The following is a 16,934-nucleotide window of genomic DNA, read 5'->3' on the forward strand; positions in this document are numbered from 1 at the left end:
TGAATTGCGACATTGGAAAATGTCCTTACGTTGTACTCTGCATTTGCCGACTGCAAATGAATTTAATTTAAACTTGTGTACTTGCAACATTAAATCTTCGATGAAATAACTGAGGGCTGGTGATGGTGGTGCAGTTGATGTGTTTATAAAGGGACTTTCAAAAGGCAATTGATAAAGTGCGACATAATAGACTTGTTAGCAAAATTGGAGGTTAAAAAGGCAGTGGCAGCATGGATATAAAATTGACTAAGAGACTGAAAGTAGAGAGTAGTGGTGAACAGTTGTTTTTGAGACTGGAGGGAAGTATACAGTGGTGTCCCCCAGGGATCGGTATTAGGACCACTACTCTTTTTGATATAAATGACCTGCACTTGGGTATAGGGAGCATAATTTCAAAGTTTGCAAATTACACAGAACTTGGAAATGTAGTGAGCAGTGAGGAGGATAGTAACGGACTTCAGGAGGACATAGACTGGTGAAGTGGGCAGACATATGACAGATTAAATTTAATGTTGGGAAGTGTGAAGTGATGCATTTTGGAAGGATGAATGAGGAGAGGCAATATAAATTAAATGGTACAATTTTAAAGCGGGTACAGCGAACAGAGAGACCTGAGGATTCACGTACACAAGTCTTCGAAGGTGGCAGGACAAGTTGATTATGCCTCTATTTATAATGCGTTGAGTACAAAAGCAAGGAAATTATGCTAAACCTTTATAAATCACTGGTTAGGCCTCAGCTGGAGTACTAATTACAAGAAGCTAATTTTGAGGGGATGAGAATGGAACTAGGGAAGGTAAACTGGGAAAAAAATTTTGTCAGACAAGGAGATAGAACAGCAGTGGGAAATATTTAAAACAGTGATCAATAGAGTTCAGGAGAAATATATTCTTCCAAAAAACGAGAACAATCTAACTAATAATGAAACACCATGGATGAATAAAGAGATACGGTAAAATTGAAACAAACAAAAGGCATACTCTAAGTGCATTGACAATAAAGGAGAGGATGACAAAAGGGAATATGAAGCGGTTAGGAAGGTTGTCAAAAAAACAATTAGGAAAGCGAAGAGGAATCTCGAAATCAAATTATCACGGAATATAAAAGAGATAGTAACGTATTCTACAGACACATAAATAACAAAAGAAAAATCAGGATAGCGCCACTAAGGGATGCACAAGATAAACTCATAGGTAATGACAGCGAAATGGAAGAAATATTGAATAGTTACTTTGCCTCAGGGAGACTAACAAGGTGGGTATGACATTAGAAAAGGAGATCAAAAAAGGTATGAAGACATTTAAGATCGAAAGGGGAGAGATAATTGATAAACTAATCAAACATGGGGAGGATTAAAACCCCTGGTCCGGACAAATTGCATCCATGCATATTAAAAGAAGTTAGGGAGGAGATAGCAGGGGCACTATTACATACATATAAAAATTAATTAGAAAAGGGAATACCGCCAGAGGACTGGCGGACAGCTAATGTTGTTCCTGTATTTAAGAAGGGAGATAGAACAAGTCCAGGGAACTATATGCCAGTTAGCTTAATGTTGGTGGTAGGAAAGATAATGGAATCTTTACTCAAAGATGTAATAGAAAAACATCTAGGAAACAAAAATTTAATAGAGTAGTCAGCATGGATTTCAGAAGGGAAAGTCATGCTTGTCCAACCTTATTGAATTCTTTGAAGAAGAACAAAGAGTAAACAAGGATAATGCAGTAGATTTAATATATTTGGATTTTCAAAAGGCCTTTGATGAGGCTAATGACCATGGTCAGAGCACGTGGAGTCAGGGGACAGGTAGCAGAATGGATAGCAAACTGGCTACGAAACAGAAAACAGAGTAGGGGTTACGGGTAGCTTCTCAGACTGGCAAAAGGAGGGAAGTGCTGTTCCACAGGGATCAGTGCCAGGATCTTTATTGTTCACAATTTACATCAACGATTTGGACTCTGGAATCAAGTTTCAAAATTTGCGGATGACACGAAATTGATGGGTGTCGTTAATACAAAGGAAGAATGCGTTAAAATGTAAGAAGGCATAAACTTGCAGAATGGGCATGTATTGGCAAATGAACTTCAATATAGATAAGTGTGCGCTGGTGCATTTTGGTAGGAAAAACAAGGAGGCCACATAGTGCTTGGATAATAAGAGTCTAAATGGAGTAGAGTAACAAAGGGATCTCAGGGTACAGATACACAAATCATGAAAAGTAGTGACGCAGGTTAATAAGGCCATAAAAAAAGCAAACCAAGCACTAGGGTTATTTCTAGAGGGATAGAATTGAAAGCCATACAAGTTATGTTAACTGTGTATAGAACCTTAGTCAGTCCACACTTTGAGAACTGTACACAGTTCTGGTCTCCATATTATAAAAAGGATATAGAGGCATTAGACAAGGTGTAAAAAAGATTCACGAGGTTGATACCAGAACTGAGAGAATGTACTTATCAGGTAAGGCTGAAGAGGCTGGGGTTCTTTTCTCTAGAAAAGATTGAAGGATGACCTGATAGAGGTCTTTAAGATAATGAGAGGTAGACGTAGAGAAAATGTTTCCACTTTGGGTTAGTCCAAAACTAGAAGCCATCAATATAAGCAAGTCACTAATAAATCCAATAGGGAATTCAGAAGAAGCTTCTTTACCCAAAGAGTGGTAAGAATGTGGAACGTGCTACATAAGAAGTAGGAGGAGGAGTAGGCCATACGGCTCCTTGAGCCTGCTCCGCCATTCAATCAGATCATGGCTGATCTTCAACATCAACTCCACTTTCTTGCCCGATTGCCATATCCCTTTATTTCCTTGGAGTCCAGAAATTTATCTATCTCAGCCTTGAATATACTCAACAACTGAGCATCCACAGCCCTCTGGGATAGAGAATTCCAAAGATTCACAACCCTCTGAGTGAAGAAATGCCTCCTCATCTCAGTCTTAAATGGCTGACCCCTTATCCTGGGACTATGCCCTCTAGTTCTAGACTCTCCAGCCAGGAGAAACAACCTCTCAGCCTCTACCCTGTCAAGCCGCCTCAGAATCTTATATGTTCCAATGAGATCACCTCATTCTTCTAAACTCCAGAGAATATAGGCCCATTCTACTCAATCTCTCCTCATAGGACAACCCTCTCATCCCAGGAATTAACAGTGAACCTTCATTGCACCCCCTCTAAGGCAGGTATATCCTTCCTTAGATAAAAGAGACCAAAACTGTATGCAGTACTCCAAGTGAGGTCTCACCAAAGCCCTGTACAATTGTAGTACTCTTGTACTCCAACCCTCTTGTAATAAAGGCCAACATTCCATTTGCCTTCCTAATTGCTTGCTCTACCTGCATGCTAACTTTTTGTGTTTCTTGTATGAGGACACCCAAGTCTCTCTGGACACCAATATTTAATAGTTTCTCACCATTTAAAAAAAATATTCTGTTTTTCTATTCTTCCTACCAAAGTGAATAATCTCACATTTCCCCACATTATACTCCATCTGCCACCTTCTTGCCCACTCACTTAACCTGTCTATATTCCTCTGCAGACTCTTTGTGCCCTCCGTACACCTTACTTTCCCACCTAGCTTTGTATTGTCAGCAAACTTGGATACACTTCACGCAGTCCCTTCATCCAAGTCATTAATGTAGATTGTAAATAGCTGAGGCCCAAGCACGATTCTTGTGGTACCCCACTAGTTACAGTCTGCCAACCTGAAAATGACTCGTTTATCCCTACTCTCTGTTTTCTGTCCGTTAACCAATCCTCTAGCCATGTTAATATATTACCCACAACCCCATGAGCCCTTATCTTGCATAACAACCTTTTATGTGGCACCTTATCAAATGCCTTTTGAAAATCCCAGTATCGACTGGTTCTCCTTTATCTGTCTTGCTACCTTGTTACAGCCTCAAAAAACACTAATAAATTTGTAAAACATGATTTCCCTTTCATAAAACCATATTGACTCTGCCTAATCATGTTATGATGTTCTAAGTGCTCTGTTACCATTTCCTTAATAATGGATTCCAGCATTTTCCCGACGACTAATGTCAGGCTAACTGGCCTGTAGTTCCCTGTTTTCTCTCTCCCTCCTTCCAGTCGTATCACAAGGAGTAGTTGAGGCAAATAGCATAGATGTGTTTAAGGAGAAGTTAGATAAGCACACGAAGAAGCAAGGAATAGAAGGGTATGCTGATAGGTTAGATGAAGTAGGGAGGAAGGAGGCTCGTGTGGAGCATAAACGCCGGAATAGACCAGTTGGGCCGAATGGCCTGTTTCTGTGCTGTAGACTCAATGTAACTGTCTCAAATTCTGGGCACCAAGGATGTCAAGGCCTTGAAGAGGGTGCGAAGGAGATTTACTGGAATGATACCAGGGATGAGAGACTTCAGTTATGTGGAGAGACTAGAGAAGCTGCGATTGATCTGCTTACAGCAGAGGCGGTTAAGAGGAGATTTAATAGAGGTGTTCAGAATTATGAAGGGTTTTGATGGGGTAAATAAGGAGAAACTATTTCCTCTGGCAGGGGTTGGTAACGAACGCTCACTGATTAAAGATAATTGGCAAAAGAACCAGAGGAGATGAGGACTTTTTTTATGCAGCAAGTTATGATCTGAAATGTACTGCCTGAAAGGGTGCTGGAAGCAGATTCAGTAGTAACTTTCAAAAGGGAATTGGATGTATACTTGAAAAGGAAAAATTTGCAGGGCTATGGTGAAAGAGTACAGTAGTGGGAGACATGGATAACTCTTTCAAAGAGCCGGCACAGGCACGATGGGCTGAATCGCTGCCTCCTGTGCTGTATGATTCTATGATCCAGCAACAAACTAGTACTTTCAAGAAGGTTTTGCCATCATTACCCCTTTAAGTCAAATTATTCTGATCGTATTGCAATTTTCATACTTGGTTTAAAGCATAGCTTTTTGAAAAATGTTTATTTTTAGCTTGTTGGTATTGCTTGTTGTTTTCGTTGCTGATCACAGGAATATATCGTCTGGATTTAACATTGTTCTTTTTTTTCTCATCTAGCTGTGCACATGAAAATGCACATAAGGATTTTAAGAAGGCAACTGAAGCAGACTGCATTTTCTATAGTGCTGACTCTGGTCAATTGTTAGTTTTGGTAAGAACTGAAGATGCATTCAGATTTAAGTCTCAAAAAAACTGATTTTTGCAATCTTCACTGATGTTATCTATTACAGGTGTACACTATGTTGTTTTTATAATGCTATGGCAATTTAATTAGTTTTGATTTCAAACAAAAGATGACAAATGGGCAAATTCACTTATTAGTGAAATTTGGTCTGGTTGACTAGTTTGAGTATCATTCATGATTAGCAAAACATATCAATTTAAAATACCTTAAAATTAGGCAAATTGGGTTATGAATTTGTGATCTCACTGCATATTTTAATATTACCAAATTTGAGAAACATAGAAAGGTATTGTTGGCTAGCACAATAATTGCATCTCACTAATTTTATTAATCTTGGCAATAGTGAAGAAATTTTAAAAGAACATTGGCTGTCCAGTTGAAAATTGCCACTGTTCTGTAGCATCTTTGTCTAACTGCACCATCTTTTGAATAGTTCTGGTAACCAGATGAGTAGAAATTGTTCAGCCAATTGTACTTTAATTTATAGTGGATTGCATACTCATGGTTGCAGCCATTAACAATTGAGCAATTTGAATATTGTAGCACCAGGACAATCTGGCAGTTTGAAAATACTAGTCGCCTAATTCATGCTCTCAAGATTCACATGAGCCACTTGGAGGAATGCTTTGTAGCAGTAAAATATGTCAACTTGGAGTGGGGGTTGGGGAGGGGAGGAGATATGCCTGTCTTGACTAGAAGGGCAACTCTTGTAGCTAAACGTACACTAATGTTTACAGTGGAAGTGCCTGACGCAGAATGTGCTGATAAAAGAGGTTGCAAGTAAGGGAATGGGTGGAGCATTGCTGGAAATTTTTTAGTGAAGAATTGTTTTATGCAAAAGTTATAGATTAAAATGTTTTTATTTTAACTCTAGTCTACCAAAGAAGCCACAGTGAAGAGAGTTAGCATTCTTAGTGATATGCACTTGCGTAGCATTCGAACAAAGCTCATGCTTGTGTCCAGGAATGAAGAGGCGACAAAACATTTGGAGGTAAACAAAAATATTGTCCGGTCTAAACTGCTTATTTACAAGGACTGAGCATGACTTGTTCATTGATGGTATTTTTTTCAGAGATGAAGGATGTGAAGTACATTTATATAAGGCAATGAAGGACTAATTTTTTTTTAAAAAGAGGGATGATTGAAATGAGAGAAAATTTAATTGTAAGTATGAAGGGGAGAAGAAAGGCAACTTTTATCTTTTTATATAATATGCCATATTTGTGCCTGATCGAATGCCGAAGAGGAGGTTAGGCTTGCCTCTAAACAGCAAGCCTGATAAGAGTCATAGATGATCAAAACATTACTGAATTTTTAAACATTTTATTATCTGCAGCCTATCTGATGAATATTTGTGGGATCCTTGATTCTACAAGAAAAATAACTGAGATATTAAGAAAGACAGTTGATATTAGAGGAAGCATTAAAAGATGGAGATGTCGAGAGTATCATTGAGGATGGCATTTTTATGTGATTTGTAATGCACAAGAGAAAATTAGCCTGGTACTTTGAGACAGCTGGAGTGTCTTAAGGAAGTGGAGGATATTTGGTAGAATTATTCAGAAACTTACTGATGAGGGGGCGGAGATCATTTTGAAGAGCAGAAGCTTCTCTTTGGAGTTGTATGAAAGTTAGCTTGCTGTCTGTAATTGTAAAAATATTGGAAGAAACATCACTATGAAATATAGCACTAATTAAGTGTATTATACAGAAAGATAAATCAGAGATTGTATCTTACTAATTTGGTATTTTCTATTTTGAGGATGTAACTAACCCAAATAATTATAGTGCATTTTGTCTTTAAGAAACAAAGGACTTCGAGAGACTGTTAGTAATATTGGCTTATGTTGTTGAAGAGATAAAGTAGATCAGAAATGTGTCTAACTGGTGGGAAATTGCAGTGTAATTTAATATTTCTTCATTTGTGCAACTTCCACAGAGGGCATATATGCGGGCATCCGATGATGCACTGTCCCTTTTAAGAAAATTGGACTCTGAGCAACAACGGTTGAATTTCTTGTTAAGAATGGGAAAAATCATACCTGCAGTGTGTAATATAAGAATAATCAGTAAAGCTGGGGAACAGTAACAAATGGCATTTCTTTGATACCTATCCCTGGATCTCTACTTTTCAAAATCTGCATAAACTACCTGTATTGGGATTAAAAAGAAAAGTTCTAAATTGATAGGTTGTACTGAGGGACAAAGAAAGTAGCTATGTGAATTCAAATCTGGAGCGGATCATCAGTTGAATGAATTGGTGAATAGCAGGAGTTGAGGTTTTTCATCAAGAATTGCAAGTAAGCGGAGAAATAATTCTGGTCTAAAAAGGAGTAGGATTTGTTGAGGAAAACTAATGGAGAGCAAATTTCAAAAAAACCATGATGAGCCAAATTATATTTTCTTACTCTGCTGATCAGTTTTTAAATTGTTATGCCTAGAGGTTCTGGGAAAGGGGATCTTTGAAAATGTCTTTGAAAATGAGAAATCAGTGGAAAAATAAATTCTCCTCCATATAAGAGGATGAGGGCTATACATATAACCTAAAGCGCAATGCAATTTATCGAGTAACTGAATTGTAAACTTACAGAATAAACTGCTGCATTGGTTACGGAATGTTGATTCATTTGCAGTATACCAAAAAGAAATGGACAGGCTCCTGTTTCAGCTGTGAATAAATGATTACAGGCTTGGCAGTAACGCATGATGCAGATGAAGTTGTACTAGGGGATTAGTGGGTTGTATCAATGTTTTCCCCCTATTTCTACTGTTAGTGAGGATTTATATTTCGGTAGTGGTTGCAGAGAAAAACTGAAGGCAGTTATGCTAGTTCATGTGTTCACACTAAAAACATATACTGCCGTTTGTACTATTATGAAGTAGTCACTTAAGGTGACTGCCTTCATTTTGCAAACCAATTTAGTATTTGAATCTCTTGCCTTGAGCGTACTTGAACATTTCAGTTTGAGTGTATAGGGTTGACTGCTAAGACCTGTACACCTTGAAGATATTTAGAATTTTTTTGTTCTGATATACCATTCATATCCTGCCATCAAGAGAATGGGTGGTATTCTGTCAGACCATCACCAATGCCAGGTTATATTGGTAGCCCGAGGGTGCTTTGCAGTTGATTGGTGAGTTCCTGCTGCACTTACCACTCTCTCTACTGCACAGCTCAGATTGGAAATGAAACAGAGGGAAAGATTAAAGTCATACACCCCTCCCATGGCATTGATACTCCAGTGTACAGTGCTACTCTGTTAAATTAGAGATTCAAGATTTTAAAACTTTTTTGCATGATGCAAATGGTGTTTCATTGTTGGAAATTTTAATTGCTTTTATCAGCAGATGTAATTGCTACCAACCGAATCACTAGTATTCAAGCTTACCTTTTTAAATGAATGCAATAAACTATGTTTTACATACAAAATTAGCTTTTTTTAAAAATAAACCTTCTTTAAAAAATCCTCATTTAAACTGTTTGCTGTTCATGGCCTACAAAAATGCCTGGTCTGCAATCAGCTGAAATAATTACAGCTCTTGTGATTTTTAACTACCAGAGTACCAAGCAGCTAGCAGCTGCATTCCAAGAGGAATTCACCGTCAGAGAGGATCTAATGGGTCTAGCAATCGGAACCCATGGTTCCAATATCCAGCAAGCAAGAAAGGTTTCTGGTGTCACAGCAATTGAACTTGATGAAGAAACTGGCACATTCAGGATTTATGGAGAGGTAAGCTTGCAGGCACATTTCATTAAATCTTTGGATTTCTTTGATAGCCAAAAAAGTGATGAGAATGAAAAAATATTTACTATTATTCCTGCAAAGAACTTTTTAAATGAAAGTGTCCGGTAACATTGGTATATATACGTGTTGCAGTTTTATGGAAACTTGAATTAAATTACTTTTTGGTTTGGTTAAAGAGTACTTTTGTCTGTAAGTGCATTGTTCCATATACACTTAGATCTCCACTTCAAGTGCCTCATCTTTTCATTGCTCCTTCTCCATCTACATGAGACACTAGCTACAAACTGTCTTTCAGGTTTAATGGCAAAGTAATAACTTCCCACAAAATTATCAAATCAGCATTAAACATTTTTTCAGTCGTTTCATCGCCTGAAGCAATAACTTTGTACTTGGGTATGGTCCAGCACTTCATCCAAGTAGGACATTTTTCGCATGTGAGCTTAGACAGTTAATGTCAGTGGAGTTGTTGGATAGTGAGGAGTGGAAACTTTCATTTACCTCTTCCCCCGGGCCATTGGTAGTACTTTACAGGAGTTTGCTATACTTTGTGCGCTGTAAACCTTGAGAGATGACCAAGAAAACCTTTTTAAGGGAGACTGTCAGCATAGCGACAGCTCATACAATTCCTCTTGAACTGTTTAGGGTTGCCTTTGCCACCTCTTGAGACAGTTGCTCATTTCAGTGACTTTTCAAGTCAGACACTGAGGTTGCGTGGCCAATTACCTTTGAACCTAGGCCTGCTTGATAGAGTCCAAGTTCCTTTATCTGGAAAAAGAAGTCGACCAAGTTAGTGTTCTCACTGAATGTGGCAATGCAACTGGTATAGTTTGCCAGATATGTCAGCTTCCTCTTTGGAAAGCTGTGGAATATTACTTTTATGCTCTTAGGTGCCACAAGGCCTGGACTAAAAATCCAGAGTCATGAGTTCAAATCCCGCCACGGCAGCTGGTGAATTTAAATTCAATTAATTAATTAAATTCAATTAATTAAATAAAATCTGGAATTAAAATATTAGTATCAGTAATGATGGCCATGAAACTACCGGATTGTCGTAAAAACCCATCTGGTTCACTAATGTCCTTTAGGGAAGGAAACCTGCCATCCTTACCCGGTCTGGCCTATATGTGACTCCAGACCCACAGCAATGTGGTTGATTCTTAATTGCCCTCTGAAATGGCCGAGCAAGCCACTCAGTTGTAAAATCTCGCTACGAAAAGTCATAATAAGAATAAAACCGGACGGACCACCCGGCATCGGACCACTAGGCACCGGACACGACAACGGCAAAACACCAAGCCCAGTCGACCCTGCAAGGTCCTCCTTACTAACATCTGGGGACTTGTGCCAAAATTGGGAGAGCTGTCCCACAGACTAGTCAAGCAACAGCCTGACATAGCCATACTCACAGAATCATATCTTTCAGCCAACGTCCCAGACTCTTCCATCACCATCCCTGGGTATGTCCTGTCCCACTGGCAGGACAGACCCACCAGAGGTGGCGGTACAGTGAGATACAGTCAGGAGGGAGTGGCCCTGGGAGTCCTCAACATTGACTCTGGACCCCATGAAATCTCATGGCATCAGGTCAAACATGGGCACAGAAACCTCCTGCTGATTACCACCTACCGTCCTCCCTCAGCTGATGAATCAGTCCTCCTCCATGTTGAGCACCACTTGGAGGAAGCACTGAGGGTAGCAAGGGCACAAAATGTACTCTGGGTGGGGGACTTCAATGTCCATCACCAAGAGTGGCTTGGTAGCACCACTACTGACCGAGCTGGCCGAGTCCTGAAGGACATAGCCGCGAGACTGGGCCTGCGGCAGGTGGTGAGCGAACCAACACAAGGGAAAAACTTACTTGACCTCGTCCTCACCAATCTACCTGTCGCAAATGCATCTGTCCATGACAGTATTGGTAGGAGTGACCACCGCACAGTCCTCGTGGAGATGAAGTCCTGTCTTTGCACTGAGGACATCATCCATCGTGTTGTGTGGCACTACCACCGTGCTAAATGGGATAGATTCAGAACAGATCTAGCAGCTCAAAACTGGGCATCCATGAGGCGCTGTGGGCCATCAGCAGCAGCAGAATTGTATTCCAGCACAATCTGTAACCTCGTGGCCCGGCATATTCCTCACTCTACCATTACCAACAAGCCAGGGGATCAACCCTGGTTCAATGAGGAGTGTAGAAGCGCATGCCAGGAGCAGCACCAGGCATACCTAAAAATGAGGTGCCAACCTGGTGAAGCTACAACTCAGGACTACATGTATGCTAAACAGCGGAAGCAACATGCTATAGACAGAGCTAAGCGATTCCACAACCAACGGATCAGATCAAAGCTCTGCAGTCCTGCCACATCCAGTCGTGAATGGTGGTGGACAATTAAACAACTAACGGGAGGAGGAGGCTCTGCAAACATCCCCATTCTCAATGATGGCGGAGTCCAGCACGTGAGTGCAAAAGACAAGGCTGAAGCGTTTGCGACCATCTTCAGCCAGAAGTGCCGAGTGGATGATCCATCTCAGCCTCCTCCCGATATCCCCACCATCACGGAAGCCAGTCTTCGGCCAATTCGATTCACTCCACGTGATATCAAGAAACGGCTGAGTGCACTGGATACAGCAAAGGCTATGGGCCCCGACAACATCCCAGCTGTAGTGCTGAAGACTTGTGCTCCAGAACTAGCTGTGCCTCTAGCCAAGCTGTTCCAGTACAGCTACAACACTGGCATCTACCCGACAATGTGGAAAATTGCCCAGGTATGTCCTGTCCACAAAAAGCAGGACAAATCCAATCCGGCCAATTACCGCCCCATCAGTCTACTCTCAATCATCAGCAAAGTGATGCAAGGTGTCGTCGACAGTGCTATCAAGCGGCACTTACTCACCAATAACCTGCTCACCGATGCTCAGTTTGGGTTCCGCCAGGACCACTCGGCTCCAGACCTCATTACAGCCTTGGTCCAAACATGGACAAAAGAGCTGAATTCCAGAGGTGAGGTGAGAGTGACTGCCCTTGACATCAAGGCAGCATTTGACCGAGTATGGCACCAAGGAGCCCTAGTAAAATTGAAGTCAATGGGAATCAGGGGGAAAACTCTCCAGTGGCTGGAGTCATACCTAGCACAAAGGAAGATGGTAGTGGTTGTTGGAGGCCAATCATCTCAGCCCCAGGGCATTGCTGCAGGAGTTCCTCAGGGCAATGTCCTCGGCCCAACCATCTTCAGCTGCTTCATCAATGACCTTCCCTCCATCATAAGGTCAGAAATGGGGATCTTCGCTGATGACTGCACAGTGTTCAGTTCCATTCGCAACCCCTCAGATAATGAAACAGTCCGAGCCCACATGCAGCAAGACCTGGACAACATCCAGGCTTGGGCTCATAAGTGGCAAGTAACATTCGCGCCAGATAAGTGCCAGGCAATGACCATCTCCAACAAGAGAGAGTCTAACCACCTCCCCTTGACATTCAACGGCATTACCATTGCCGAATCTCCCACCATCAACATCCTGGGGGTCACCATTGACCAGAAACTTAACTGGACCAGCCATATAAATACTGTGGCTACGAGAGCAGGTCAGAGGCTGGGTATTCTGCAGCGAGTGACTCACCTCCTGACTCCCCAAAGCCTTTCCACCATCTACAAGGCACAAGTCAGGAGTGTGATGGAATACTCTCCACTTGCCTGGATGAGTGCAGCTCCAACAACACTCAAGAAGCTCGACACCATCCAAGATAAAGCAGCCCGCTTGATTGGCACCCCATCCACCACACTAAACATTCACTCCCTTCACCACCGGCGCACTGTGGCTGCAGTGTGCACCATCCACAGGATGCACTGCAGCAACTCGCCAAGGCTTCTTCGACAGCACCTCCCAAACCCGCGACCTCTACCACCTAGAAGGACAAGAGCAGCAGGCGCATGGGAACAACACCACCTGCACGTTCCCCTCCAAGTCACACACCATCCCGACCTGGAAATATATCGCCGTTCCTTCATTGTCGCTGGGTCAAAATCCTGGAACTCCCTTCCTAACAGCACTGTGGGAGAACCTTCACCACACGGACTGCAGCGGTTCAAGAAGGCGGCTCACCACCACCTTCTCGAGGGCAATTAGGGATGGGCAATAAATGCTGGCCTCGCCAGCGACGCCCACATCCCGTGAACGAATAAAAAAAAAATTCCAGTGGGTGGTAGCAGCTAAGAATTGTGATCTTCTTGATACTGGAGCCCAGAATGCATCAAAGGCATTTTATATCCTTAGGCACGTCTGGTGAAGATTTCTGCCATAATGGCTGGTATCCTAGCTTGAATTCTGATGTTTGCTGCTTATACAAATTCATTTAAAAAAAAACTTAGACCTACTTCCATTTAGATAGTGCCTTCAACAGAAAAAATCCCAATGTGCTTCACGGAAGTGTAAACAGATTAAAAAAGGGACTAATACTGTTTTTTTTAAAAAAGGAAAGTCTTTTTGTCTTCAGTTCATATGGTAGAAATTTCCACACACTCTATTTATTTAAACTGTCTGGTTCAAGGCCTGTTGGGCAGCAACCCTAGCATATCATATTGAATGTATGCTTATGTTCCAGGCAAATATTTTTCATAGCAGTGTTGCCCTCTGAGGGAAGAGAAAATCTTCAAAAGCGAAAGTCCTGCTGGGGATAGATATAGCTTCCACTATTACAGAATCAGTATTCGTAAATCCTGCAGCAACACTCAAGTTCAATGCTATCCAGGATAGAGCAGAACACTTGATTGGCACCTCGGCCACTAGACTCAGTATGCACCCCTTCCACAACCAACGCACTGTGGCTGCAGTATGTACTATCTACTGCATGCACTGCACCAACTCGCCAAACTACTTTGACAGCACCTCCCAGTCTTGTGTTTCTTGGTGTTAGATGTCACAAGAAGATCAAGATCATGGAAACACCATCACCTCCAAAGTATCCCTACGAGTCATGCATCATTCTGACTTACGTGTACACTGCTGTTCCTTCATTGCTGGGTCAAAATCTTGGAATTCCTTACTGAGCACCATCAGCACAAGATCTGCAGTGTTTCCTGATGGCCTACACTTTGACAGCATCATCTGCATCACAAAAACAAATATTAAAAAAAAACTTGATGCACATAATGTGGGTTGAGAGATGAACCAATAGTCTACACTTAATGTCAGTTTAAACCCTTATTAGATAAAATCAAATGGTACTGAGAAAACTAATACCCACCACTATTTACAATTCACTAGATATTGTAAACATAGTTTAGCCCCAAACTGAGTGCTGCTAAATTGGGAGCACATTCCCCTCCACCTAACACACCATCCCGACTTGGAAATATATCGCCATTCCTTCATCGTCGCAGGGTCAAAATCCTGGAACTCCCTACCTAACAGCACTGTGGGAGTGCCTTCACCACACGGACTGCAGCAGTTCAAGAAGGCGGTTCACCGCCACCTTCTCAAGGGCCATTAGGGATGGGCAATAAATGCCGTGCCGACGTCCACATCCCATGAAGTAATAAAAAAAATGCTTTTACTGCTGAAAAGTACTTCCGGATAGCAGTACTAAAGCGTTGAATGTTATTGCAACTACTTGTGCCGTTATCGATCTCTGAGATATTCTTAATTTAAAAAAATATCCACATACAAGTTCTAACTATATGCAGAGTGCGTATCTTCTGGCTTTTATCACTAAATCAGTCTTAATAAAACAGTGGAATTATAATGAATAAGGTGCTATGATGAGTCCTGCTTCAGCGTGATGTGTTGTACTGTGCTTCTCACTCTGTAATATCAGTAATTCTCAATAGAAGATAATAAAGATAATCAGGGGCTGTTGTATCAAGAAATAAAGCAGTAAAGTCACTGTGTCTGACTGCAGCAAAACGGGGCAAGAAATCACGTTCCAAGTGTGCAGAATTTCAAACAGGCAGAACTCCTCTTGGAGTAACTCAGAAAACTTTGAGTCTGTCATGAAAGTAAGTTAAGGACTTGGAGCTTTAGAGATTGCTGGAAGAAAACTGAGCCAGTCTTTTAAAAAAAATAGACTTTTTCTGTCTGGTTTAAACATAGCCTATATATTTTTTTAAAACTGGCTGGTTAATAAACAGTATTGCCTGATGAGCTGGTCTCTGGTGTCTACCTTTTTTATAATTTGCATCTCAAAACATAAAACTGATGAAGCTTAAAAGGGAAATCTAGGAATGGTGAGCATTATTCCTCTTCAAAGTGTTCACACATCTCTGGAGCTGTCTGATCCAGGAGAAAATCACTACTGGCCCAGTAAGTACTGCCACATCGTTAACTGGTGGAGGGAAGCAGCTCTGGGGGAAATGGAAGTGTGAAATATTAGCCTGTATAAGGGTATAAAAATTTTAAATATTTACAACATACTAATCTGGTCAGTGCAACATATGAACAGCTTAATGATCTGTTGTTTTCAGACTGAAGAGGCAGTCCAGAAGGCTAGAAGTTATCTTGAGTTTGTAGAGGATTCTGTTCAAGTTCCCAGGGATTTAGTAGGTAAGTAGTCCATATAGGAATTATAAATGGACATATGTATGGCATGGTGTCAAAATAGCTAAGAATGAAGTTGAGAGATCTAGGGATTTTAGTTGACTCAGCATTCAACATGTAAAATCACTGCAGAACAGCAATCAAGAAAGCAAATAGAATGCTAAACTATTTTAACCTGAATAGTAGAGTGCATGTCTGAATGCGTCATGCTCAACTGCATAGAGCTCTCATCAGACCACATCTTAAGTACAGTGTTCAATTCTGGTTACCAAGACAAAAATCTTGGAAGTTGTTCAGGGAAAAGCCATGAGACTAACTCTTAGTGTCGGAGGACTAAATTGTGAAGAACGGTTGGAGAAACTTGGGCTTTTCAGCCTAGAAAGAAGGTGACCTTACATAAGATGATAAACAATGTAGAATAAGTAGATCCGAACACTATTTCAAATTAAATTGTGACAGTAGGATGAGACACTGGTTTGAACTAACAAAAGGCAAATTTAAAACTGATGTTTGGAAGTTATTCAGATGCACAGTGATCAACATAAGAGATTGACTTCTGCTAAGGTAGTAGAGGTGTCAACCTTGGAATCATTGAAGCAACTGCTGGATGCCATAATGATGGACAGTAAGATCTTTCAGGATGGATGAGTTACGATGGGTCGAATGGCCTTTCTCATCATTATATTGCAATTTTTAAGTTTAATGCTGAATTACAATCAATTTAGAGCACTAGTTTAGGATACCTCTCGTTTAGTTCACAGCATAATGGTTCATTAATTTGAGAAAATTGTTTCTCTGACTATTCCCTCATTTCCTAGAAATGGTCATGAGGGATAACTGTGCATTGTGATTTGCCCCTGTTACTCTGTTAGGAATATACATGACTGGGAAAGGCCAATTTGGTCCATCTGGCCACCCCCAAAGTTCTAAAACAGAATATACAGGTTGAAGGTTAGAGGACAATTAGAAGCAGACAGTTTATGTAGAACTCATGTCCTGTCATGAATGAGAATAATGGGCTATGGACAGTGCTGTTGGTGATGTCACATTCAAGAGTGAAGACCATTGAGAAACTCCCTTTGTTTCTTTAATTTGGCTTTTGCGTGTATTAACAAGTTAATGGTTTATATTTCAAGTATTTCACTGAAAATGAAATTGCTAATGCTTTCTCATTTCTATTACAGGAAAAGTTATTGGCAAAAATGGTAAGGTTATTCAGGAGATAGTGGATAAATCAGGAGTAGTTAGAGTGCGAATTGAAGGCGATAATGACAGCAGGCAACCCAGAGAAGAGGTAATCTACTGAAGTGTGTTCATGCATGTTTTCATACAGCACTCTTGTTATGCTATTAGAAGCTCCATTCTAATTGTGCTTTGATTCTGACTGGAAATCCAACCACCTTTTTCTTTATTTTAATTTAATTGATTTCTCCCTCTTGTGACAGTAAATGGTAAGGATGGAACAGTAAAACCTGAACACTGCTTTCTCCTGGTGTAATTCCATGACACACTCAA

At 40.9% G+C, this 16,934-nt stretch overlaps 1 protein-coding gene across 3 annotated transcripts in view; it reads left to right on the forward strand.

The window, feature by feature from the left end:
- Positions 1 to 16,934, forward strand: part of fxr1 (FMR1 autosomal homolog 1) — a 94,453-nt gene that overhangs the window by 43,707 nt on the left and 33,812 nt on the right. For all 3 annotated transcript variants that reach the window (XM_067995210.1, XM_067995209.1, XM_067995211.1), the window contains exons 6-10: positions 5,019 to 5,112; positions 6,020 to 6,136; positions 8,706 to 8,876; positions 15,347 to 15,425; positions 16,604 to 16,713. In XM_067995210.1, the coding sequence (XP_067851311.1) occupies positions 5,019 to 5,112; positions 6,020 to 6,136; positions 8,706 to 8,876; positions 15,347 to 15,425; positions 16,604 to 16,713 (571 nt within the window). The remainder of the gene's footprint in view (positions 1 to 5,018; positions 5,113 to 6,019; positions 6,137 to 8,705; positions 8,877 to 15,346; positions 15,426 to 16,603; positions 16,714 to 16,934) is intronic.

Source organism: Heptranchias perlo, chromosome 13 (assembly GCF_035084215.1).
Source record: "Heptranchias perlo isolate sHepPer1 chromosome 13, sHepPer1.hap1, whole genome shotgun sequence".
Lineage (NCBI taxonomy): Eukaryota > Metazoa > Chordata > Chondrichthyes > Hexanchiformes > Hexanchidae > Heptranchias > Heptranchias perlo.